Source organism: Chiloscyllium plagiosum, unplaced genomic scaffold, assembly GCF_037043375.1.
Source record: "Chiloscyllium plagiosum isolate Xiang-an unplaced genomic scaffold, Cpla_swu_hap1 HiC_scaffold_9, whole genome shotgun sequence".
In the NCBI taxonomy this organism is placed as follows: domain Eukaryota; kingdom Metazoa; phylum Chordata; class Chondrichthyes; order Orectolobiformes; family Hemiscylliidae; genus Chiloscyllium; species Chiloscyllium plagiosum.
This window is the reverse complement of record NW_028270147.1, coordinates 64,020,084-64,046,414: the sequence shown is the minus strand read 5'-3', so window position 1 is coordinate 64,046,414 and position 26,331 is coordinate 64,020,084. Positions and strand designations below refer to the sequence as shown.

At 39.1% G+C, this 26,331-nt stretch overlaps 1 protein-coding gene across 16 annotated transcripts in view; it reads right to left on the bottom strand.

Annotated features, from left to right (window-relative positions):
* dock7 (dedicator of cytokinesis 7) overlaps window positions 1-26,331 on the bottom strand; it is a 170,263-nt gene that overhangs the window by 129,364 nt on the left and 14,568 nt on the right. For 15 of the 16 annotated variants that reach the window (XM_043699462.2, XM_087990702.1, XM_087990698.1 and 12 more), the window contains exons 3-11: window positions 24,166-24,341; window positions 20,783-20,851; window positions 20,557-20,686; window positions 11,101-11,313; window positions 5,691-5,776; window positions 5,520-5,586; window positions 3,403-3,552; window positions 1,925-2,005; window positions 1,463-1,628 (exon numbers count right to left, since the gene is read on the bottom strand). In XM_043699462.2, the coding sequence (XP_043555397.2) occupies window positions 1,463-1,628; window positions 1,925-2,005; window positions 3,403-3,552; window positions 5,520-5,586; window positions 5,691-5,776; window positions 11,101-11,313; window positions 20,557-20,686; window positions 20,783-20,851; window positions 24,166-24,341 (1,138 nt within the window). Of the gene's footprint in view, window positions 1-1,462; window positions 1,629-1,924; window positions 2,006-3,402; window positions 3,555-5,519; window positions 5,587-5,690; window positions 5,779-11,100; window positions 11,314-20,556; window positions 20,687-20,782; window positions 20,852-24,165; window positions 24,342-26,331 lie in introns of those variants that run through there. The other variant, XM_087990707.1, reaches the window with a different exon arrangement.

Here is a 26,331-nt window from a genome sequence, read left to right as displayed (position 1 = left end):
CTGAAGTTGCTATTTCACAATACTCAGTGCCCAATTGGTACTTGTCATGCAAAAGCAGCATTTTGATACATCAAAACCTGATCTGTAGCCTTATTGAACTGCTGACATAGTGTTAGGCCACTGTCCTTCTGTTTCACAATAAAGTTAAGATGCAAATTAGAAACAGGAGGAGGTCATTCACTCCCCCAAGCCTGCTCTGCCATTTAATAAAATCATGGCAGCTCTGATTGTGACCGCAACTCCACATTCCCACCTAACCTTGATACCTTTTAACTTGCTTGTTAGTCAAGAATCTACCCACCTCTGCCTTAGAAATACTCAGTTAAAAATCACACAACACCAGGTTATAGTCCAACAGGTTTATGTAGAAGCACTAACTTTCGGAGCGCTGCTCCTTCTTCAGGTGGTTGTGAAGCAGGACCATAAGACACAGAATCTATAGGAAAAGATTACAGTGTTATGCAAGCAAAACCTAGGTTTATTAAATACATCATTTTACTTGCATGACACTGTAATCTTTTGCTACAAATTCTGTGTCTTATGGTCCTGCTTCATAACCACCTGATGAAGGAGCAGCGCTCCTAAAAGTTAGTGCTTCCAAATAAACCTGTTGGACTATAACTTGGTGTTGTGCAATTTTTAACTTTGTACACCCCAGTCCAACACTGGCTGCTCCACAGCTTAAAAATACTCAGTGATTTTTCTTCCATCACTCTCGGGGGGGGGGAGAAAAAATCTCCTGTCTTAAATGGGAGACCCTTATCTTAAACTGTGACATCTCTGTCTATTCTCTCTCTTACAAGGAAACATCCTATGAGCATTTATCCTGTAAAAGTTCTTTCAGGATCTTAAATCCTTCCATAAGATCCTCTCATATTCTTCTTCTAAATCCAATGCATTCAGGGCCAACAATACCCAACTTTTCCACAGGAGAGAATCCCTCATCTGAGGGATTTTTTTTTATTTAATCATTTAAATAAATGGAGATAACTCATTTTTAAAAACAAGCAACCTGGGCTGATGCAGAAGGTTATAAACTCACATTTTTGGGAGCTGGGTTCAAATCTAATCCAAACTAATGGAACTGTGAACCATCTGAAATTCATTTGTTAAGTCTCAGTCCAATTTCTGAAAGACTTTATCCCAAATTGCGCTAAATCTGTCTTGGGGACTCCAACATGAGTAACATGAGAAATTGATAAACAGACTCTGGTGCGTTTCAAGAACATTTTTAAAGTTGGGGCTTAACACAGAGCAAACCTTTGCAACAAAACTGTATTATGCTAATACTGGGAGTGATTGGTACTGACCCTGTGTCCCTGAAACGACTGCAGTCACCATCTCAGAAATCCCTCAATTTAACATAGAAGGTAAGGCCACCAAATAATAAATATCTAAATACAGATGTATACACTGTTATTAGAATTTATAACAAATATACTATTCTGGAAAAGGGTTCTACCTCCTGCTCCAATCTCAGAGTCTGTACTATCTCGCTCTAGGCTTCCCGCACTGTTAACAATGTTCATTAGATGTATGGCAGTCCAAGCAAAAGGCATGCGGTACTTTCCCAGTCTGAGACAAAACTGCTCCGCTTGACTTCTTAGCTTCTCCAACTTTTCTTTGTTCTGTAGTAAAAATAGAAAATTAAAAGCAAATAGTCTACAAAACACAACGAAACAAAAGTGAAACTACTGTCCTCCTCTTCTTCAAAGTTGCAACTCAATCTCGCAAATCAGTCACCAACACGATCTAATGTCCTTTCCTTGAACAGACCAAAATAAAACACACACACTTGTTGAAATTGGAACAAAGTTACTGTGTCTCAATTACAATTTACAATCAAAGTTAACCTCATTTTGAAATCACCATTTGTTGAACATTAATTCCTAATATTTCCAAAATATTTCAGAAAAGTTCCTACTTTGGTTGTATCAGATTCCTTGAATATCATGTATGGTTCTGCACATTCACCAATATCTCCTTGTTGTAGGACTTTCTCCAGCTGAAAAAAAAGCACAAGAAATAAACATTATGGTAGCAGCAGGAACATATTCTTCCAATGCACCACCGAATGCAAAAGTTTCATCATTTATATTACAAAATTCTACTGATCACTGATTCTATAGTGAAGCTATCTTGGCATTGAATATCATCGTCGACCTTGCAGCAATTTAAATGTGCCATTTAATTCAAAGAGGCATGAAACAAATGGGTGTCAAGCTAAAATGATATTAGGAGTGGTGACCAAAAGTTTACTCGAGCTGAGTTTGAACTAGGATGATGAGAAAGGAGAGGAAGCTTCAGGGCTTTATGAAAATCATTTCACAGAAGAACATAGATGATTGACAGGAGTGCACAATAGGGTGAATGCAAGGAAACAATGAACAGAAGATTGTTTGAACAAGAGATTATTCCATCTAGATGGAGCACTACCCTAGAAGGATTGAGATACAAACCTAGGAAATATAACTTTGTGGCCTTTGTGGACTTGTACTATAAAAAGTGTAAACAACAAAGAATTTGGATATGGTGCAGGTTAGAAAAACAATATCAGAGTTTTGGAAATGAAGTCCGTGCAAAGTGAAGAATAGGAGGCGAGACCAGCAAGCAAAAGAGTAATCAAGTGACATGACAAAAGACAAGGATGTTGGTTTCAGCCGCTGTTGGACTTTAAGAACAGAGGCTGGCAATGTTATAGATTAGAAGGCAGGAAGGTTTATGATTATAGAACATAACGATATAGAAGCAAACCAAAGAGTAGTGTAGTGAACACCCTTGGACAACGGCGATGTGAGCCTGAGCGCGGAGTTGAAAAAAATCAGTCAGGGTTAGATACTTTTATGAAGGCAAAAGGAAATTTGTTCTCCATTCTCATTACTTTGTACTGCCTTTAGCAAGAAAGCACAGGGTATAAAATCAATCACCTCTCTTCCTACTACATAACAAAAAGTATTGATCATTTTGACTCCTACACATAGACTCAAGGACAAGATAGGTATTAGATTAGATTAGATTACTTACAGTGTAGAAACAGGCCCTTCAGCCCAACAAGTCCACACCGACCCGCCGAAGCGCAACCCACCCAGACCCATTCCCCAAATTTACCCCTTCACCTAACACTACGGGCAATTTACCATGGCCAATTCACCTAACCTGCACATTTTTTTTTGGACTGTGGGAGGAAACCGGAGTACCCGGAGGAAACCCACGCAGACACGAGGAGAATGTGCAAACTCCACACAGTCAGTCGCCTGAGGTGGGAACTGAACCCGGGTCTCTGGCGCTGTGAGACAGGAGTGCCAACCACTGTGCCACCTACGGTATCTGGTACGTTACATATCGTTAGTCAGTAGCTTGAAGGAGGAAGAACAAATAATGCAAAATAATATTTATTCTTACCTTTATAACTAAAAAAACATCTTGGCATGGGTATGTGATTGAGAAGATTGCTGATCGAGCCAGTGTTGAAATGGCTGCAGGAGGAACATGAGGCCGCAGCATGCCTTTAATTTGCTCAGAATTCAAATCAAAGAAAAAATTTTCTGAAATCTGTTTTTTAAAAAACATTACCAGTTAGAAAATTATGGCTTTTTATTTCTGAATTTTGCAAATACAGTTATCTGCGAAATCAAGGGACAGATGCAGAACAGTTCTACACTGCTCTCTAGAGATGTACAAATGAAACTTCAGTTCATAGAGAACCTCGCATTACAAGCAAGGCAAGAGCAATAAACTAGCTCTTCTAAAAGATTGTTACTGGTAAATAAAACATGCTACTTAAAAATAATGAAAATATTCAGTTGTGAATTTGTATAATTTTTTTAAAAAGTGCCTGTGTCATTCCCCAGATCAGGTGCTACAGTTTAGGTATATTGTGAAGCTCCCAACTTGCTCATAGACATCATAGAAAAAAATGCTATTGCAACAGTATAATCATTTTGAATTCCTAGAATGGGTACTATTTGGCCATCTGAATCTGCTTCCCAAATAATGCTAAACAATGGATAGTTCTCAGATATGGACTCATCGCACCTAATATCAATACAACTTTTGGAGTAAAGAGAAAGAAAAATGGATAGAGGAGGAGATGAAGAATTTCCATCCCTCAAAAAGTACATGGATAATATAGCAGATCTGACAGGACTGGAAAAGAAATAATAAGGTTCCAAGTTTCTGATGAGCCGAAGCCTACTTCCTGTGTCCTGCCAACCTAATTCAGATAAAAGGCACAATCACTTTTCCTTGTTAACTGTTTCCATCATTTCGACTTCACTCACCTACAATCCCATAACCAGTTCTCACAATCCCTACAATCTTAAGTACGTTTTAACCTTGAGCAGTACAACACATCGCTTTTTGAAAATTGTGACATTATCTGCGTAGGTCAATTATTTGCATTGCTTTTAGCTGCTAATTGATTTATTCTTCTGTGTAAATGTATTTCTGATAATAAATCCTTTCTATCACTTTAACCCAAACTCTATGGTCCATTAATGTGGTATTTTTCTGTTTATCAAAAGATTAGGAATGCAACACACAAACACTACATAATCCCTTATATCAAACCAGCGTTATAAGCACAGAAATATCTTGTAACTCTAATGCATATTTGCCTTATGCTGTACAATTTATGTTTCTACCCATAGGTAATGTGAATTTGTCTTTGGAAACTAGAACCTGCTTTTTTATATCAGCAGCAACAATTCAAAAATAGTTCAAATCCAGACATTAGTTGCAAAAATCAGCTGCATAATATTAAAATGGTGTAATATTTTCAGTCAGCATTTTACAAAAAGTTTGATTACCATTAGACTGGTGACTGCAAATCACAGTTACAATACACAGTTCAATTTGCTGGGTGACAAATACAAATTTTACCAAAACAGAACCATATGATAAGTGGTTTAAATGAGAGCTCAGCTCGAAGTTATGTTATTCAAAATATCTCATTTAAGATTTACTTCTATTCTGTTTTGTTCATGCATGATTGAGCCAGAACTGGAAGATCCCACAATTGTGCTTTTAAACAATTGATCTCAGCCAAGTAGTAGCTGAATTCTCAATGTCCCTGGGATTGGTGGACCAAAATTATTACACTCTCCACTCTCAATTCCTATCCAGTGAAAATTGTAAATGTATGTGTAGACTCACTACTACCTGTTAATCACATAAATAAAAGTGCTGGAGAAATTCCACAATTGTGGTACCATCTGTGGTGATAGAAACAGAGCTAATGTTTTGAGTCCAATGACTCCAGTACTTTTTGTTTTTATTTAACTTTCTCTAGATTCTGCAGTATATATTAGTCATATATATACTTATATAAAATCATATATTTTATATTATTCATACATTCTTTGTTAAACACATAATTATAAAAGTCATTTCAGTACCTTTGAGGTACTATAGAAGATATTGTCATTATTAGTGGAATCACTTAAATAGGCTTCACACTATCTTCAGGACAGGGGGAAAACATAGGAATGAGATTGGCAAAAAACATAAAGAATACCAACCTTTTTTTTCTCTCTAACATCATATAAAGCCAAACTTGCAAAAATTGGCTCAATTTCAATTTCAAATCTATAAAGAGAAGAATTATTTTGTTTTTAGATCACAAGGTATTGTTTTATAAATGATGTATAATTTAATAATTCACGTCTCTTCATGAAATAAAGTACACATACTTCAGCGATAAACATTTTACAAGCAGTCTTTGACCGAAGTGCTCTCTAGGAACTTCAGGAATACTGTGCCTTTCTATTGTATCATCCTGTAATCATTTTGAAATACAAAAGTTAGATCATCTTTAATATAAGGCCTATCAACCAATAAAGCCACCTGAAAAAATAGATCATGAAATATCTGACAAGTATGTCACACAGTCACAGTTTTCATTTGACAATTTTAGAGACCTTCCATTGTGTGGAATTGAGCTATGTCGGGATAGATAGTTCTAGCTTCAGCTCTTTGTCCTGACTTTGCTTATTTCCAACTGGGATAGCAGATGAAGTTGCAACAATTAGCCTTGCCATTTCTGAAATAGCTATAGAAATCAGGTATTGATAGCTACCCACTGCAAAATGCATAAGGACAGATTTGTGAGGTTTGCAGAACAACGACAAATATATTAACATGGAAAAATATCCAAGGACAGTTCAGATGGGACATCATTCGAACATAGTTTCACCCAAACCCAGAACTGGAGCTCACAGTCTATGAAGGTTATAGAAGCAGAGGTAATAATTGATTTAAAAAGAGAAGCTGCATGGGCACTTGAGAAAAATAAATGTAAAGGTCATGGGGATACAGCAGAAGAATTGAATTGATTTTACTTCTTGACAGATAGTCAGTTTGGTCTCAAAAGTTTGCTGGACACATTCTTTATATGACCAAGAAACATAAGGTGCTATTAGAGCAACTGTCTAAATGTTTCTGACTTGGAGAGAGAGCTGTGGGTATCCGTGAACTTTGGGTTGGATTTTACAGAGCGATAGATTACCAGACGTTCAAGCTAAAAGTTGCTCAGCCCTTCACTGACAATAAATCTGACCACCCAACAGCGTTAGCATGCAGTGGGTGGCCTTATGAAGAATGACTTCTCTAAAGTGGGTGAGAAAAATAGGCTAAGGGGAAAGTCAGTCGGTAAGCAATGGTAGACATTTAAGCAGATTTTTCAGAATACTCCGCAAAAATGTATTTGCTCAAAAAGAGCTTGATGAGAAGGATGAACGATCCATAGTCAAAAAAGGGTTCAAGGAGAGTATGAAACCAAAAATTAAGGCATACAAAATGGTAAAACTAATGATAGGCCAGAGGTTTAGGATTTCTTTTAGGAATCAGCAGAAGATCACTAAACAGGAAGACAATTGATTGTAAAAGTAAATTGGCAAGAAATATGAAAACAAACAGCAAGAACTTCTATGATTATATAATATGAAAGCGAGTTGCTACAGGGAGTGTGGTACCCATGAAGATGTACTGAGGAATTGATCACAGAAAACATATTTTGCATCAGTCTTCATGTGGAGAACACTATAAATATCCCAAGATGTCAGGTAAGCAAGATACTAATGAGAGACATAGTCTGGTATCTCAAGAGACAAAATATTTGACAAATTAATGGAATTAAAGGCAGTTAAGTTGCCAGGACCTGACCACTTGCTTCCAAAGGTTATAAAGGAACTGGCTGCAGAGATAGTAGAGGCATTGGTAAAAATATTCCAGAACTCATTGGATTTGAGGAGGGTCCCAGTAGATTGGAAAACTGATAATGTGATGCTCCTGCGCAAGGAGGGAACAGAAAGCAGGAAACTCTTGACCAGTAAATCTAATGTCTGTCATTAGGAAAATGCTAAAGTCTGTTATTAAGGAAGAAATAGCAGAATATTTAGAAGAACGTAACTCAATGAAATAGAATCAACATGGTTTTGTGAAGGAGAAATCACATTTGACAAGAGTTCTTTGAGGATATAATAATCAGACTGAATAAAGGAGAATTGGTAAATATAGTGTATTTGGATTTCCAGAAGGCACACAGTAAGATGCCACAGAAAAGGATATTGCACAAGATAAGAGTCCATGGTATTGGGAATAATATATGAGTGTGAATTGAGGAATGCTTAACACAGAAGTCAAAGAATCGGGATTAGTATGTCTTCTTCTGGTTGGAAAGATGTACTGAATGGTATACCAGAAGGATAAGGTTCATTAATCCTGATTCTTTGTCTTCTGTGTTAAGCATTCCTCAATTCACACTCATACATTATTCACAATACCATGGACTGTTATCTTGTGCAATATCCTTTTCTGGGGCATCTTATTGTGTGTCTTAGAGTCATAGAGATGGATAGCATGGAAACAGACCCTTCGGTCCACCAAACGCCTTCTTCGTTATCCTATCTACCTGCGACTCCACTTTCAAGGAGTTATGAACCTGTACTCCAAGGTCTCTTTGTTCAGCAACACTCCCTAGGACCTTACCATTAGGTGTATAAGTCCTGCTAAGATTTGCTTTCCCAAAATGCAGCACCTCGCATTTATTTGAATTAAACTCCATCTGCTACTTCTCAGCCCATTGGCCCATCTGGTCCAGATCCTGTTGTAATCTGAGGTAACCCTCTTCGCTGTCCACTACACCTCCAATTTTGGTGTCATCTGCAAACTTATTAACTGCACCTCTTATGTTCACATCCAAATCATTTATGTAAATGACAAAACGTAGAGAACCCAGCACCGATCCTTGTGGCACTCCACTGGTCACAGGCCTTAAGTCTGAAAAACAACCCTCTACCACCACACCCTCTGTCTTCTACCTTTGCGCCAGTTCTGTATCCAAATGGCTAGTTCTCCCTGTATTCTCTGAGATCTAACCTTGCTAATCAGTCTCCCATGGGGAACATTGTCGAACGCCTTACTTAAGTCCACATAGATCACATCTACTGCTCTGCCCTCATCAATCTTCTTTGTTACTTCTTCTGGAAATCCAAATACACTATATTTACCAATTCCCCTTTATTCAGTCTAATTATTATATCCTCAAAGAACTCTTGTCAAATGATTCTATTTCATTGAGTATCACATTATCAGTTTTCCAATCTACTGGGACCCTCCTCAAATACAATGATTTCTGGAATATTTTTACCAATGCCTCTACTATCTCCGCAGCCAGTTCCTTTAGAACCTTTGGAAGCAAGTGGTCAGGTCCTGGCAACTTAATTGCCTTTAATTCCATTAATTTGTCAAATATTTTGCCTCTTGAGATACAAGAATACCCCTCTCATTTGTATCTTGCTTATCTGACATTTGGGATATTTATAGCATTCTCCACATGAAGACTGATGCAAAATATGTTCCCTGTGATCAATTCCCCAGTCCAAGGGCCTCAATTATTTACTATCTGCATGAATGACTTGGAGGAGGGGGGCAATTATAATGTGTCAAAAATTGCTGACAATACAAAAATAGGTGGGAAGGCATCTTGTAGCAAGGGCAGAGGAATTTGCAAGAGGTTACAGATAAGTTGAATAAGTGGCAGAAATTTGGAGGAAATTTTTTCATGCAGGAAATTAAGAAGTCATGCACTTTGGTAAGAAGAATCAAAAGGCTGACTATTACTTAAGTGGAGAGTGGCTCCATTTAAGTGAAGCACTGAGGGATCTGGGTGGTCTTATGCATGAGACACAAAACAGTGAGCTTATGAGTGCAGCAAGTAATTAAGGTAAATGGATTCTTTACTTTCATTGGGAGGTTGGAACTAAATAATAGGGAAGTCTTGTTGCAACCATACAGTGGGGGTATACCAAGAGTACTGTGTACAGTTTTAGTTCTTGTATTTTAGAAAGGCCAAACTGGCAATGGAGGCTGTTCAAAAGAATTTCAACAGACTGATTCCTGGGAGGAAAGGGTTGACTTGTCAAGAACAGCTGACCAGGTTAGCCTTATCAGTAAGTTTGGAGCATGAGAGGTGCTTTTATAGAAACATGCAAGATTCTTTGGGTATCTGGCAGGGTAGAGGCTGAGATGATGTTTCTACAAGTGGGAGACATCTCAAACTAGGAGACATGGTTACAGAATAAGGGGACATTCATTTAAAACTGAGAGGTGAAGGAATTTCTTCTCCGAAAGGGCGCTGAATGTCTGGAATTCTCTACCCCAGAGAGTTGTAGGGACTAGAACACTGAAAGTATTTGAAGAAGTAGATTTTTCAAATATGAAGGAGTTGAAGGCTGTGTGAAATTGCTACAAGTGAGCAGTTGAGGCCCTTGGCAGGTCAACTATGAAAGCAGAAGGCAGGAAAGGCTTGAAGGCTGAATGGCCTACTTCTTTCCCTATTTCTTATGTTCTGAGTTGCATCAGCATTGGACTTGCCCCTCCCCCAGTGACAGGAAGTGTGGTGGTTCAGAAAGAGGCCAAGGGATTGTACTATCTTGGAAGTAGGCACAGGGCACCTTCGACAAAGTATTCAGCCTTTTCCTGCCTGCAATGAAAGGTGCTATGACCCCGCAGATCAAAAACATGCAGTGGATACACTAGAACACTACTAATTGGCAGTCAATTGTCAAGGTAATGACTTCAACAGACCTGAAGGTAAATCGGCTGCCCAACACCATAATTCCCACTCTGGAATATGCGGGATGGGTCAGGAGACAAGAGAAGGCAGCGAGCTCGTCACCCATTTTATTTTGTATGCCCCATCCTCCAAATGTGGCTTCTTCAAAGAGCAGGGAGAAAACTGCATTTTGCCAGTGGCGACCATAAATATTATTTAAAAGGAACTTCCAGAAAAATACACGTCGCTCAATAAGTGCATAACTCCTGTTCTATTGCTTATATGAGAGTGAGGAATTGAAAAATAACAAAGCAAAGGACCAGTAGAGTAAGTATGATAGTGCTGAAGGAAATGAGGCAGAGTCACTCCCAAATCAATTTCCACACATGGCTGATCTCAAGCCAGCAACTGGGAAGCAGCAACCAAAGCACCTGTTTGACGTCTAAATGCAACTAACCACAAGCTCAGTTTGGTTGGGGTGTGCCCATGATAGTCTGAGGAGCAGAAGTTAAAATTATATTAAATAAAAAGAGGAACTTATCATTGTACTATTCCCAAAAAGTTAATTTATACCAAAAAGGCTTAAACATTTTGAAAGTGGAATTAAAACTGCTCATATCACGGTGTATGACTCAGTCGGTTATTGTTAGTTTATTCACAGTACAAGTTATGTTGTAACATCCACAAAATATAATAATTATTTAGTTTGTGAATCATTGTTTTGCTTATCATCGAATGGAATGATAATACTGGATATCAGAACACTTCCCAATGTAAGGAATGGTCTGTCAGCAACAAGCCCTCCCAGGACAGGCATAGCACAGGAAAGGTACAGAGGAAAACATCATCTATTCTCAGAAAGTTCCCCTTTCTATATCAGTCTAACACTTCCTACATCTGCAATCCCACAGATTCTTAGTGAGGTGACCAGTTAAACAATATTATTTTGCACTATTATTGCTAAACAATGTTATATGAAAATGACAAGAAAAAAATTAAAACTAGATAGCACACAGCACTGTCAAACACATGAGTAATTTTCCAACCTCATCCGGTGCAGGATAAAGTGCAAATAGCTCTTTGTGTCGATTTGCCTTCCTCTGTTCTTCATTCTGCTGATCTATTTCTTCAATTGGAGAGCGATCAAGTAGATTTGGAAGGACAGCATCAGGAAGTGAATTTTTCAGATCAAAAATACTACATGCCCAACTACCTCTAGGTGTATCATCTATTGATACAGAACGGCGTTTCAAATCATCCTGTAATCAGAGAGACATTTATTTAGATCTATGCTCAAATGTTTTGTTTAAGATCACAGTAAAAGTTGTTCAAGGGCCACTCTCAGAATACTAAACTGCAGAGAGCAGAATCAGGCCCACAATTCCACAATGAGGTCCTAATTTCAAATATACTGTGAAAACGCAAGTGCTCAATGAAACCCTGCATTTTTTGCTCTGGAAGACAAAAACTGCATGGTGTATATAAATCCAACAAACAGGGGCAATTCACTTGCTCTGTGAATGCCAGCAAACCCTTCTAATATTAATCTTGCAACTCATTCCACTTTAATGATCAAAGAGAGAACAAAACACTGCAATAAAAGAAAGTTAAGAAGACACATGGAACAACAAATCTGCTTGGGCATTATCTGCGACTTCACTGCTACTTTAAGCACATTTTGCAAAACAAAGGTCCGAGGGGATGTTGCTGAACAAAGAGACCTTGGAGTGCAGGTTCATAGCTCATTGAAAGTGGAGTCGCAGGTAGACAGGATAGTGAAGAAGGAGTTTGGTGTGCCCTCCTTTATTGGTCAGAGTATTGAGTACAGGAGTTGGGAGGTCATGTTGCAGCTGTACAGGGCATTGGTTAGGCCACCGTTGGAATATTGCATGCAATTCTGGTCTCCTTCCTAGCAGAAGGATGTTGTGAAACTTGAAAGGGGTCAGAAAAGATTTACAATGAGTTGCCAGGGTTGGAGGATTTGAGCTACAGGGAGAGGTTGAATAGGCTGGGGCTGTTTTCCCTGGAGAATCGGAGGCAGAGGGGTCACCTTATCGAGGTTTATAAAATCATGAGGGGCCCCACCCCCAATCAGATGACATACCCTAATCCACCCTACCTCCACTAAGCCAGACATCCACCACACAGCCTATCTACCTATCCATCCTTGACTCACTCCCAACTCATCATTTATTCATTCACTAACCACACTGGAACACTTGAGACCTTTCAAAAATTGGCTAAATATGGCAGCTGATGTTGAAAAAACTGGGAGGGTATGGAATAAATGGCAGAGAAGTTGAACAAATTGTTATCATTAGTCTTCACCTTACAAGTGTTACGGACCTGACCAAACCCCCCTCAAAATGTATTAAGAAGACAGCCCAGACTCCAACTTCTTATTTTAAAGACAATTGTAAGGTGTTACCTTCCAGATGCAATTTGATTGATCAAACTACTCAACGTTAAGCAAAGCACACCTCATTATTACGCTACAGTTAAAATACAGACAAAATAAAAATAAAAGATTTGGCTTAACTGTAATTCTATTGGAATGCTTAACAAAATAATATATACATGAACTACTACTAATTAACAGTTCCAATATGATAGCATCGCATAAACATACTCTTGGCAATGGCAAATTCAGTAAAATAGATCGTCTCGCATGCAATTCCAGCTTTTAGCTGCAACAGAGAGAGGAATAAAAACTTCCACGTCCAGCCTCAAGATCCCAGCAACTGCTGAAAGCTAAAGCTTAAAAATCCTGGTTCTGTGGGAGCTAGACCCTACATGTTCAGGCTGCTTCAATTTCCAAATTTTAAAAAAATCCCAAGGCCTCACAAGCTGTTTACTTCATTGGCTTTGAGCAATCTGCATGGCACCTCTGTCTCAACCTTTCTTCATAAAAAGGACAAAATGCAACTCTAAATGCCACAAAACACATTATAGCCTTCCAAAAATACAAACAATCAAGTGACAAATGGAGGTGAGGAAATAAATACAATAACTAGTAATAGAGAAAAGTGCCAGGGAAACTTGTGAGAGTAACGACCAATAAAGGACCTGATGCGATGACGAAGTAAAAGAAGTAACTATAGCAACAGTTCATGCACTGTAGTGATCTTCGAAGAACCTTAGATTCTGGAAAACTCCCAGAGGATTGAAAATTGTCAATGCAACACTTAATTAAAAAGGGAATTAAACAAAAACAGGTAACTATAAGCCATTTAACCTAACATCTGTTATTTCAGAAAATGTTCCAGTCTAATTTAAAGGATGAAATAACATAGCATCAAGAAATAATACAGGTTGTTCTGCTTTAATGCGCGTTTCTCTAAAGTGAATTCGCTGTATTACGATTGACAAATTGGAGACACTGTTTCTAAAGTACAACCTTTTAAAATATATGTTGACTGTAACGTGATTACACTGACAACATTTTAAGTGCTGGTTCTAAAGCATGATTTTTCTATAATGCAGGACTGCACAAGAACACAACCATCGTGCTATAGAAACATTACCTGTATGATGAAGCAAAGCAAGATTGGCTTCACAAAGGGGAATCCTTTGGAGAGGTAATAAGCAGGATAGATATAGGGAAAGCAGTGGATATAATACATTTGGATTTTAGAAGGCATTTGATAAGATACCACGGTTTAGGCTACTTAAGATAAGAGTTGGATGTGATATATTAGAACGGATAGAGGACTGACTAACTAATGGAAGTCAGAGAGTTGGCATTTGATGGAAATTTTAAGGATGGCAATCTGTAACCAGCGGAGTGCCATAGGGATTGACACTGAGGCACAATTATTTATAATATATATTAATGGCATAATCGAGGAAAATAAATGTACCATAGCCAAGTTTGCAGGTGATGCAAAAATAAGCAGGAAGGCAAGAACTGAACATGACACAAAGAGTCTGCTGAGGGTTATAAACAGGTTACGCAAGTGGGTAAAAACTTGATAGATCAAAAATAATATGGGAAAATGTATGGTTCTGAATTTAGCACGAAGAAGAGGAGTTGAATTTATTTAAATAGAGAAAGACTGCAGAAAGCTACAGCTCAGAGAGATTTGGGATAGTCCTACACGAATCACAGCTAGAATGTAAGTTCAGCAGGTAATAAGGAGTACAATTGGATTGTTAGCCTTTATTTCAAAGGAAATGGAGGATGAAAAAGAGACATTTTGTGAAAATTAGACCACAGCTGAAATACTTTTGATAATTTTGCTCCCCTTATGTAAGGAAAGACTTACTAGCATTAAAGGCAATCAGAGAAGGTTCACTAGGTTAATCCCAAGTATAGAGGGACTGTTTTATGAGAAGAAATTGAGTAGCTTGAGCCTGTACTCATTAGAGTTCAGAAGAATCAAAGGTGACCTTTTGAAGCACAAAAGATTTTCAGGGGATGTGACATGGTAGATGTGGAAAGATGTTTCCTGCTGTACAGTCTCGGGCTAGAAGACATAATGTCACAATAAGGCAGATGATAAGGAATTGCTCCTCTCAGCGTGTCATGAATCTATGGAATTCTATACCACAGAGGACTGTGTGGATAACTATGTTCAAGGCTGAGATAGACAGATTTTTATTCAGTAAGGGAATCAAGGATTAACAGGAAAAGACAGGAAAATGGTCTTGAGGATTATCAGACCAGCCATGATCTCACTCAATGACAGTGAAGACTCAGTTGGCTGATGGCCTATGTCTTTTCCAGGGATGGCTGCACGTGTCCGCTGAAAGTGCAGCATCACTGCTGATTAGAAGACCTGCCCCATTATTTCAGATATATTTTGTAATCCTAGATATATATAATCCAATCTGTGAGAAAGGAAGGATCTGTGTTGAAGCACAGAGGAACTTCTTCTTTGCTCAAGAAATATATAATTATAGACAACAAATTTACAAATGAATTATATCTGGTAAATTAAGTCAATGGTTGTGAGCATTTATGTGGTTAGTATTTCATTTTTTTATTCAAGGAAAAATGAAGATTGACTTCAACATCCTTCTCAATGGAGTACAAACATGGATGAGTGATGTCCCTGCAACAAGTGGAATGAGTTTACACTGCTCCTTGTTTCCACTAGTTTGCTGTCATCTCACAAAGACTGTGTGTACTGTGTCCGACAATCTATAATGTTTGTTCTGGTCTACAATCAAAAACTTAACTCAGAAAGCACCCCATAATGAAGCAGGATGGACTTCTTTTACTTCACTGAAGTCTTATAATCAACATCTTTGTGGTCGCCTAATCAGTGTCATTTATCATTAAGTTAAAAGTGGCATTTTGCTGTGGGCCCAGTAAGACTGTCTCAAAGGCATTTACTGTAAGAAAACTGCAGCCAGCATACAAAGGAAATTCTCATCTCAATAACAAGAGCCACATTTAAATTGAGGTCAAGAGGTGAAAGGTCATTATTTGATTTATTCATCTTAACTTACACTGTTTATAATTAAGCAGCCCACAATCTTTTTTGTGAAGGAAACTGATGAGGATCAAACTGTTGAGATGTAAGGAGGTGAATATTCAGTAATTTACTAAATTTAACTCTGGGATGGGGGTTCTTCTGCAGAACATTTTACTATTACTACTGATCCATCTTTTCTTACACAATAAGTCTGTCAACTGGACATATGTATCAATGCTGTTTGTTGGGCCTTTCTTGGGTAGATGCCTTGTTTGTTTCTCTAAGTGAGCAGAACTCAAGCAACTGACTGTGTGACTTTTAGAGGTTTCAAAATACATCAGGAAGCACTAAATAAAATTTAAATATTATGATGTCATGTAACTTTAGATACCGGCAAAACAATTGTAAATACAGACAACTAACATTCAACTTCCCATCATCTGTGCCCAAGCTCTTCATAAATTGAAATGATTTTCTAAAAGGACAAATACTGACATAAAAAGCTGCAATAATCATGAACATATGAAAGCAACAGCACTGAAATTAGGATGTCATTTCATGACTCTGTAATGGCCGATCAGTCAGGGTAGGCGCATGTGTGTAAAAAACTATGTTTTCTTCATAAGACCATAAGACATAGGAGTGGAAGTAAGGTCATTCGGCCCATCGAGTCCACTCCGCCATTTAATCATGACCGATGGGCATTTCAACTCCACTTACCCGCATTCTCCCCGTAGCCCTTAATTCCTTGTGACATCAAGAATTTATCAATCTCTACCTTGAAGACATTTAGCGTCCCGGCCTCCACTGCACTCCGCGGCAATGAATTCCGCAGGCCCACCACTCTCTGGCTGAAGAAATGTCTCCGCATTTCTGTTCTGAATTGACCCCCTCTAATTCTAAGGCTGTGCCCACGGGTCCTAGTCTCCTCGCCTAATGGAAACAATTTCTTAGCATCCACCCTTTCCAAGCCATGTATTATCTTGTAAGTTTCTATTAGATCTCCCCTTAACCTTCTAAACTCCAATGAGTACAATCCCAGGATCCTCAGCTGTTCCTCGCATGTTAGACATACCATTCCAGGGATCATCCATGTGAATCTCCGCTGGACACGCTCCAGTGCCAGTATGTCCCTCCTGAAGTGTGGGGCCCAAAACTGGACACAGTACTCCAAATGGGGCCTAACCAGAGCTTTATAAAGTCTCAGTAGCACATCACTGCTTTTACATTCCAACCCTCTTGAGATAAATGACAACATTGCATTCGCTTTCTTAATCACGGATTCAACCTGCATGTTTACCTTTAGAGAATCCTTGACTAGCACTCCCAGATCCCTTTGTACTTTGGCTTTATGAATTTTCTCACCGTTTAGAAAGTAGTCCATGCTTGTATTCTTTTTTCCAAAGTGCAAGACCTCGCATTTGCTCACATTGAACTTCATCAGCCATTTCCTGGCCCACTCTCCAAACTGTCTAGATCCTTCTGCAGCCTCCCCACTTCCTCATTGTCCTTTACAATTTTCTTTTAAACAAGAAATGGTAAACACTGCCCGACTGAAGATGGCAGCTATAGTCACTTACTGGAAATGATCAGGACGTTCCAGAACATTCTTTAAATCAAAGCAAACCAGCCCAGTAGCACATCCTTTAACTCATGGAGATTTGACCTGCTACCTATTGTGACTATAAGCTGCCTATAGGTGTCCTGACTTCCAAGATGATCATGATATAAACGAATTGCAACTTAATACTAAGAATGAAATGCATTCTATTGATCACTGAGATGGACGTACAGTATCTCTTTAGCCTACACTAGAAATGGGATGAGGACAATCAAATTATCTAATTTCTCTGAATAGTTTTGCAGAAATCCCCTGTCACATGACTGGAACCTGGGTTTGTTGAAAAGTTTAAGCGTAAAGATATATCTTCTGACTTTAATCACTATCTTAGATCACAAGAGTTGCTTTTGGCATAGTGACTTAGCCTGCCTCTCCATCTTCCACTCTCAAAAGTCTCATCTCTACAAATAATCACTTTGCCTGCCAAATTTGACCATTTCTCTGAGCATAATACAGCACTTCCAATTTCTATTTGTCTACATACCAGCTCCCACAGGAAAAGAACTGCTATAAGATCAGCCAACTGACAGGTTGAACAGTGACTCGCCAGACTCTTAAATCACGAGAATTAATACCATTATTTCTTTTTGAGAAATTCATAATTGTACCTTCTTTCCTTTCTACTTGGGATGCCAGTATTTGTGAACAAAGTAGTGTTTTGAATGCTTTGTTTAAAAAGCCTTACCTCTGGTTTTATTTGAAGAGGTTTTGCTATGAGTTTACTTCTAAGATTGAAACTGAAAAGAAATGGGTTTTGGGAAGATTTACCTCAGTAAGGCACAGGAGTAAAAATGAAAAGGAGTAAACCTCTCTGTTTTAGGCTTAAAAAAGAAAAAGCAATCATGATTTATTCTACTTCCTCCCTGTGGTAGTTACAATATTGAAAACAAGTAGCTCAGTCAGCTTCAATTGATTCAAATCTCCTGTTTAATTCACACCTGTGTGATAAATTGCATATATAAGACATTGATTGTTCAACTTGAAAAAACAATGAAGGCAGACTCGGGAATATACAAAACGATCCAATTTAATTGCTATGTTAGAATAACAAAGCAGAGAGAAGAACATGGATGCATAACAACAGAATCCAGAACGTTGGCTTGCTCACTCATTCTCTCTCCCTGTCTGATTTATTCAACATCTCTGAATTCTCATTCACTCTGAACTCAAATTATTTACAGATTCTGTTACTGCTGCTGGACAAGTCCACAATTAATCAACTGTATCCTCAGGTTGAAAATGTGTTGCTGGAAAAGCGCAGCAGGTCAGGCAGCATCCAAAGAACAGGAGAATCGACGTTTCGGGCATAAGCCCTTCTTCAGGAATGAGGAAAGTGTGTCCAGCAGGCTAAGATAAAAGGTAGGGAGGAGGGACTTGGGGGAGGGGCGTTGGAAATGCGATAGGTGGAGGGAGGTCAAGGTGAGGGTGATAGACCGGAGTGGGGTGGGGGCGGAGAGGTCAGGAAGAAGATTGCAGGTTAGGAAGGCGGTGCTGAGTTCGAGGGATTTGATTGAGACAAGGTGGGGGGAGGGGAAATGAGGAAACTGGAGAAATCTGAGTTCATCCCTTGTGGTTGGAGGGTTCCCAGGCAGAAGATGAGGCGCTCTTCCTCCAACCGTCATGTTGCCATGGTCAATCCTCAGGTTTAAAATCTAATATAGAGTCATAGAGATGTACAGCATGGAAAGAGACTCTTCAGTCCAACTCAGCCATGTCGACCAGATATCCAAAATTAATCTAGTCCCATTTGCCAGCACTTGGACCATATCCCTCTAAACCTTTCCTCTTCATATGCCCATCCAGGTGCCTTTTAAATGATGTAATTGTACCAACCTCCACCACTTCCTCTGACATCCCATTCCATACATGCACCACCCTCTGCGTGAAAAGGTTGCCCCTTAAGTCCGTTTTAAATCATTCACTTCTCATCTGAAACCTATGTCCTCTAGTTCTGGACTCCCCTAACTGAGGGAAAAGACCTTGTCTATTTACCCGATCCATGCCCCTCATGATTTTATAAACCTCTACAAAGTTATCCATCAGCCTCCAACACTCCAGGAAAAACAGCCCCACCTTATTCAGCCTCTCCCTATAGCTCAAACTCTCCAAACCTGGCAACATCCTTGTAAATCTTTGCTGAACCCTTTCAAGTTTTACAACATCATTCTGAAAGGAAGGACACCAGGACTGCATACAATATTCTAAAAGTGGCCTAACCAATGTCTGTACAGCCCAACATGACCTCCCAATTCCTCTAATCAATACTCTGACCAATAAAGAAAAGCATACCAAACGCCTTCTTCACTATCCTATCTACCTGTGACTCCACTTTCAAGGAGCTATGAACCTGCACTTCAAGTTCTCTTTGTTCAGCAACACTCCCTAAGACCGTGCCATTAAGTATATAAGTCCTGCCCTGATTTGTCTTTCCAAAATGCAGCACCTCATATTTACCTAAATTAAACTCTATCTGCCACTCCTTGGCCCATTGGCCCACCTGATCAAGATTCCGTTGTACTCTGAGGTAACCTTCTTCACAGTCTACTACACCTCCAATTTTGGTGTCATCTGCAAACTTACTAACTATACCTCCTATGTTGACATCCAAGTCATTTATTTCACAGAGTCTAATGTGTAGTCTTATTTCTCCCTGTCTGTCTTTTAAACTCTCTCTTTTAAACTTATTACCTGTGTTTGTCAATGTGTCTCATGTTGCGCCTTTGATTATTTTTTTCTCAGGGTTTTTGGCTAATAAGATTCCTCGTTCTTTCACTCAGGAAAACCTTGGCAATTGGCTCCTTCATCTTCTAGTGAACTACATTTTACATGAATTGTGATATCAACGTGCTAAAAAATTGCAACCAATTATGAAGGGGTTAAAAAGAGGGTAACTAAAAGAGGTAGCTAAATCCTCAATCTGTGTACTTATTATTCTATACAAATAAACCACACGGACTCTTGACTGGATAGAAAGGAAAACTTGAATTTATACAGCACCATGGGGTGCCATAGTGGCTCAGTGGTTAGCACTGCTGCCTCATAGCATTAGGGACCCAAATGTGATTCTACCCTCAGACAAATGTCTGTGTGGAGACTGCTCATTCTCCCCATGTCTGCGTGGGTTTCCACGAGGTGCTCTGGTTTCTTCCCAAAGCCAAAGATTATGTGGATCAGCCATGGAAAATGCAGGGTTCCAGGGACAGGGTTGGGAGATAGGTCTGGGTGGGATGCTCTTTGGAGGATCGGTGCTTCCATCCTGTAAGGATTCTATGATTTAGAGCCTCAAGATGTCCCAGTTATGACCAATTAAGTACTTTTGAATTGTAAATGTAGGAAACACACATAGCCAACACCTGAAGCATGTGATAATCGCCACATACAGTAATCTGTTTTTGCAGTGTTGATACAAACCTGTACTTCACACATAATTTTGTTTAAATATTTTATAGTAAATACTTCACCTGATCATCTTGATAACTGTTGGTGTCTGGGATTTCATCCGACTCAAAGATCTGTTTTGGTAAACCCTTCTGCCTTTCTTTCTGTTTGTCAAGTGTATTAGGATTGAATCCTGTGCTGAGTTTGTGGTACCTGGTTAAATGAATTTTAAAAACATCACGCTACTGTTGAACTTCACTCAAAATTTGAAATGAACTTTGGTGAAAAAATATAAAACTAAATATTTACTTGCGATTCACGATAGCCCAATCCTCAGTATAAGTTTTTACACAGTCCCTGACATGGGGATCCACATCACTGAAAATAAAGATTTAAATATCATTAATTATAAAAATTGTATTTCAAACAATGTGGATAAATTAATTTTCACAAGATATGCACTACTTTGAAACGGTTTCATTGATGATATAAGATAATGGTAATAGGACCAGTACCCTTAAAATGCCACCAGTGTGTGGGAAGTGGAAAGGAAATTCCTCCATAACTTGAAGAAACTACTGTGCTCAGTTCTGGAAAACCCACCTTAAGAAGGATGATGAAGCCATGGACAGGGAGATAAGAAATTTGGATGGTGCAAAGATTAAGATGTTTTAGTCAGAAAGAGAAGAGAAGCAAGAATTCTCCTAAATATAGCAGAAAAAAGTAAAGAAAAAGGCATTGTGTTAACTGTGTTAAAATTGTTTTGGGTTTTTTTTTAAACCAGGTAAATAAAGAACTAACATTTCTACTAAGTGACAAGACTGGTCATAAGTTTTAGATCAGCAACAATAAAGATACAGGAATTATTTTTTCAAGTGTTAATAAAAAAACTGAAACATCCCTTTCCTATACAAGTCAGCTCTCAGATTGTCCACATAAAACTGCCAAATTAAGACCCCTTTAATTGTTAGCATATGCATTGTGAAGTAGGCCAGTATGTCAATTGTTTTATTTCACACAGTCATAACTTTCATCTCATTGCCTGGGTTCAAACCCTAAGTTCTAATATTGAAAGGGCAGGGTACTGACTTACGACACCACATGTTCCACACGTTATAAGTAACTTCATGAATATATTTCATCTTGCTGCGCTTCATATACATCACTAATTGATGTTTTCTTCAAATATTTACTCAATCCGTTCTGTAAAGCTAGTTTGGATTTTGCTTCCAACCCGGTTTCTAGCAGTATACTCCAGGTTTCAGATTATGGAATAGTCCCATGAATGTAGACTTTAAACCAAATAAACATTAGTTCCCTTCCACAGCTTAATATTTAGAATATTCACCTGAATACAAAAAAAGCATTCAATACAATTTCAAGAATTTAAATATTAAAAAAACTTGTTTGGACATATTTTTGAAGTATGCGGGCCTGATCTGTGTACGTGAGGGGGTTTAGTGATTAACTTGTTCGTATGTGAGAAAGAGAAAGAGAGAGAGAGAGAGACTTGGAATAATAATAGGAATTTGTTAGCAGTGTTAGAGGTTTATGTCCAGCATCAAGAGAACTTTGAAAGATGATGATCAGTTTCCACAGAGCTCCTGTCTACTTTCTTTCAAACCCTTCACCAAGCTGCCTGGTCCTGGGAATATGGCACTACATAATAGCAGCATGTCCCCATTAAACATTCCCTGGACAGGTACAGCATGGGATTAGACACAGAGTAAAGCTCCTTTTACTATTTTAAACTGTAAGTAAATCTCTCTCTACACTGACCTCATCAAACACTCCCACATCAGGGACAGCACAGGGTCATAAATAATGTAAAGTTCCCTCTGCAATATCCTCATCAAACATTCCCAAGCTAGGGACAGCACAGGGTTAGAGTAAAGATCTCTCTACACTGACCCCATCAAACACTCCCTGGACGGTGGCAGCATGGGTTTAGATACAGAGTAAAGATCTCTCCACACTGTCCCATTTAACATTCCCAGGAGAGGTACAGCATGTGGTTATATACCTCCTTTTTTCAAAGAAGTAAACCACCCTCTGCACTGTCCCCATCATTCACTCCCAGGACAGGGACAGCATGGGGCTCAATACAGAGTAAAGCTTCCTCATCACAGGGTGATGAAAGAAGTGTCATAGTTGTGAAAGGAGGGACAGAGACATAGAAGCAAATTGTTCTCAGTAATTAAGAGGTGCAAAACAAGAGGCCAGAGATACAAGATTAAATAGAAGAGATTTAGAACAGAGTGTAGGAGAAATTCTTCAAACAATTAATCTGTGGAATTTACCATGAAGGTTAGAGACTGAGACAGAAATGGTTAGGATATAGGAAAAGGTGGTGAATTAAATGGTGGATAAGGTGGGTAAATCTGATTAGATAGAATATTTGTGAGGAAGAAGTTAAACATCGACTCAGGCTGGTGGAGCAGAATGGCCTGTATTCTGCTTTGCATTTGCTACGTGCATTTACAAAGTTACCGAATGATTTTCCTCACAAGTAACTATGGTGGAAAACAATTCAGATCCTGCTCTAATCTTCTTCCCAGGAAGTTCCAAGATAGGTCTGTGAGTGCTGTGTGTGTTGTGTGTTACTGCTTACAAATGTTTCAGGTGTGCTCTGAAAATGTATGACAGATTTATGGTTAACCTGAATGTCAAACACGTCTCACCTGAGGAGCTGACTATAAAGATTGTCGATTACTTTGTGGAGTTTTGTGGCGAGCACAGAGGTGGAGGAATTCAAAACTAAAGGTCATAATTTTAAGGTGAGAGGAGAAAGATTTCAAAAGGACTTGAAGGAGACCTTTTTCACACAGCGGGTGATTTGTATGTGGAATAAACTTCCAGAGGAAGTGGTAGATGCAGGTTCAGTTACATTTAAAAGACTTTTGGATAAGTACATGAATAGGAAAGGTTTGGAGGGATATGGACCAATGCAGGCAAGCTGGACTAGTTTGGTTTGGGAATGTGGTTAGTGTGGACTAGTTTGACTGAAGGGTCTGTTTCCATGCTGTTTGACTCTATGACATTCTGTGATCATAAAAGACATTGTAGAAATGCAATCCTCCGATCCTTTCTATATTATTCAAGAATAATTTGCATATAGAAATCAACTCAAACTTGCTCAAGCGTTCAATCACTCGACCTCCAACTTTTCCAGAACTTAAACGTGCAAATCTGTGGCTACCTTGTTTCTCTCCTCTTCCAACTGAAGGCACAAATCAGAACATTTACAATCTCCTTAGGAATTTCTTCAAACAACTAGCCACACTATATTTGATAAGACCCAATCTTTGATTTGTCTGCCTCTTTAGTTCCTCCACATGATTTTGAAATCTGCCAGTATATTCTTAAAATTAGCATTAAATAATCAAAAACATGCAGCTCGACAAAGTAAATAACTTTTATTTCAGCCTCATTTTTCTAATTAAGTTATAGAAAGATAAAATAAAAACTGTGAAATAATGAAATAAAAACAGAAAAGTTTGAAAATGTATAAACAGACATATCATTATCAGCAGCATGTATTGTTTCAAATGGAACTCTTTAAACAATGAAACTTTCTGTTTCTGTGGTAGGCTATTGTGCAGTTATAATCTTATTGTTACAATTTTTCTTTTTACATTTAACATTAAGATTACACCTATTTTGGTTACACTGTTGGGAATTATTTATCTTACCTTTCTTCAGGGACAGCTTGCACCAATGTTCGGCATTCCCTGGGGCTGTAGATAACTTCAATGTCATCTGGAGGAAATTCCAGCAAGTCCCTCAAGGGACCTGCATCAATTATTGGGGGGTGCATTAACACATAATCCTCGAAGTCCACTGGATCAACTGCCTCAGTTAATGGAACCTAGAAATTACAAATTCAGAATTTATAATCTGCCATCTGACAATAATTCCATTAACACAGCACCTAGCAAGTCAGCTGTGACAGTCAACTGGGTGGCGACAAAACATTTGTAGATGAAAAAGGATGTTTCCAGATGTAGGAAAATCTACAATGAGAGGTTATTGTTGTAGTTGTTCAAGGCATATTTGCCGAGCTGGGAAGTTGGCCTTCTAGGTTACATCCTCAGTGCTGTGGAGCCTCCTGTGAAGTGCTGCTGTCCTGCATCTGTTGGAATTTATTTGATTTTGCTCCTACTGCTTCCAGTTGCCGGTTCTGGTTGTTCATTGCAGTGGTCAGTATTTTTGGTCTAGGTCAATGTGCTTATTGATGGAGACCATGGATGAGTTCCATGCTTCTCGAAATTCTATGCTATCCTCTGTTTGGCTTGTCCTATTATTGTTATGTTGTCCCAGTCAAATTTGTGGTCCTTGTCATCTGTATGCATAGCTACTAGGGGCAACCGGTTATGGTGTTTAGTGGTTTGTTGATGTTCATGAATGCGGATCACTAGTTGTCTCCCTGTTTGTCCTGTATAACGTTTTGTGCAGTCTCTGCATGGAATCTTGTAAATTACGTTGGTCCTGCACACAATGGATATTGGGTGTTTTGTTCTGGTGAGATATAAAACTAAGATGAAGAGAAGTTGTTGTCATTAATCTATGAAATTCACAACCGCAGAGTGCAGTGGATTCTGGGCCAATGAGTCAATTTAAGAGATTAGATTCCCTACAGTGTGGAAACAGGCCCTTTGGCCCAACAAGTCCACACCAACCCTCCAAAGAGTAACCCACCCAGACCCATTTCCTTCTGACTAATGAAGCTAACACTATGGGCAATTTAGCATGGCCAATTCACTTGACCTGCATATCTTTGGATTGTGGGAGGAAACCGGAGCAAACGGAGGAAACCCACGCAGACACGGGGAGAGTGTGCAAACTCCTGAGGCTGGAATTGAACCCGGGTCCCTGGTGCTGTGAGGCAACAGTGCCATGTCTATCTCAAGAGGGAGAGAAACAGATTTTTTTAAAAATACTAAGAGTTAAAGGATTAAGTAGAGCAGGTAGGAAAGTGGAGTTGAGGCTAAGATGAGATCAGCCATGATCATATCAAATGGCAGAACAGCCTCGAGAAACTGAACTGCCTGCTTTTAATTCTTATGTTTTTATTAAACATAATCACTTATAGAGCCATAGAGATGTACAGCATGGAAACAGACCCTTCGGTCCAACCTGTTCACGCCGACCAGATATCCCAACCCAATCTAGTCCCACCTGCCAGCACCCGGCCCATATCCCTCCAAACTCTTCCTATTCATATACCCATCCAAATGCCTCTTAAATGTTGCAACTGTTCCAGCCTCCACCACATCCTCTGGCAGCTCATTCCATACACGTACCACCGTCTGCATGAAAAAGTTGCCCCTTAGGTCTCTTTTATATCTTTCCCCTCTCACCCTAGACCTATGCCCTCTAGTTCTGGACTCCCCGATCCCAGGGAAAGGACTTTGTTTATTTATCCTATCCATGCCCCTCATAATTTTGTAAACCTCTATAAGGTCACCCCTCAGCCTCCGACGCTCCAGGGAAAACAGCACCAGCCTGTTCCGCCTCTCCCAATAGCTCAAATCCTCCAACCCCGGCAACATTCTTGTAAATCTTTTCTGAACCCTTTCAAGTTTCACAACATCTTTCCGATAGGAAGGAGACCAGAATTGCACGCAATATTCCAACAGTGGCCTAACCAATGTCCTGTACTACCGAACATGACCTCCCAACTCCTGTACTCAATACTCTGACCAATAAAAGAAAGCATACCAAACGCCTTCTTCACTATCCTATCTATCTGCGACTCCACTTTCAAGGAGCTATGAACCTGCACTCCAAGGTCTCTTTGTTCAGCAACACTCCCTAGGACCTTACCATTAAGTGTATAAGTCCTACTAAGATTTGCT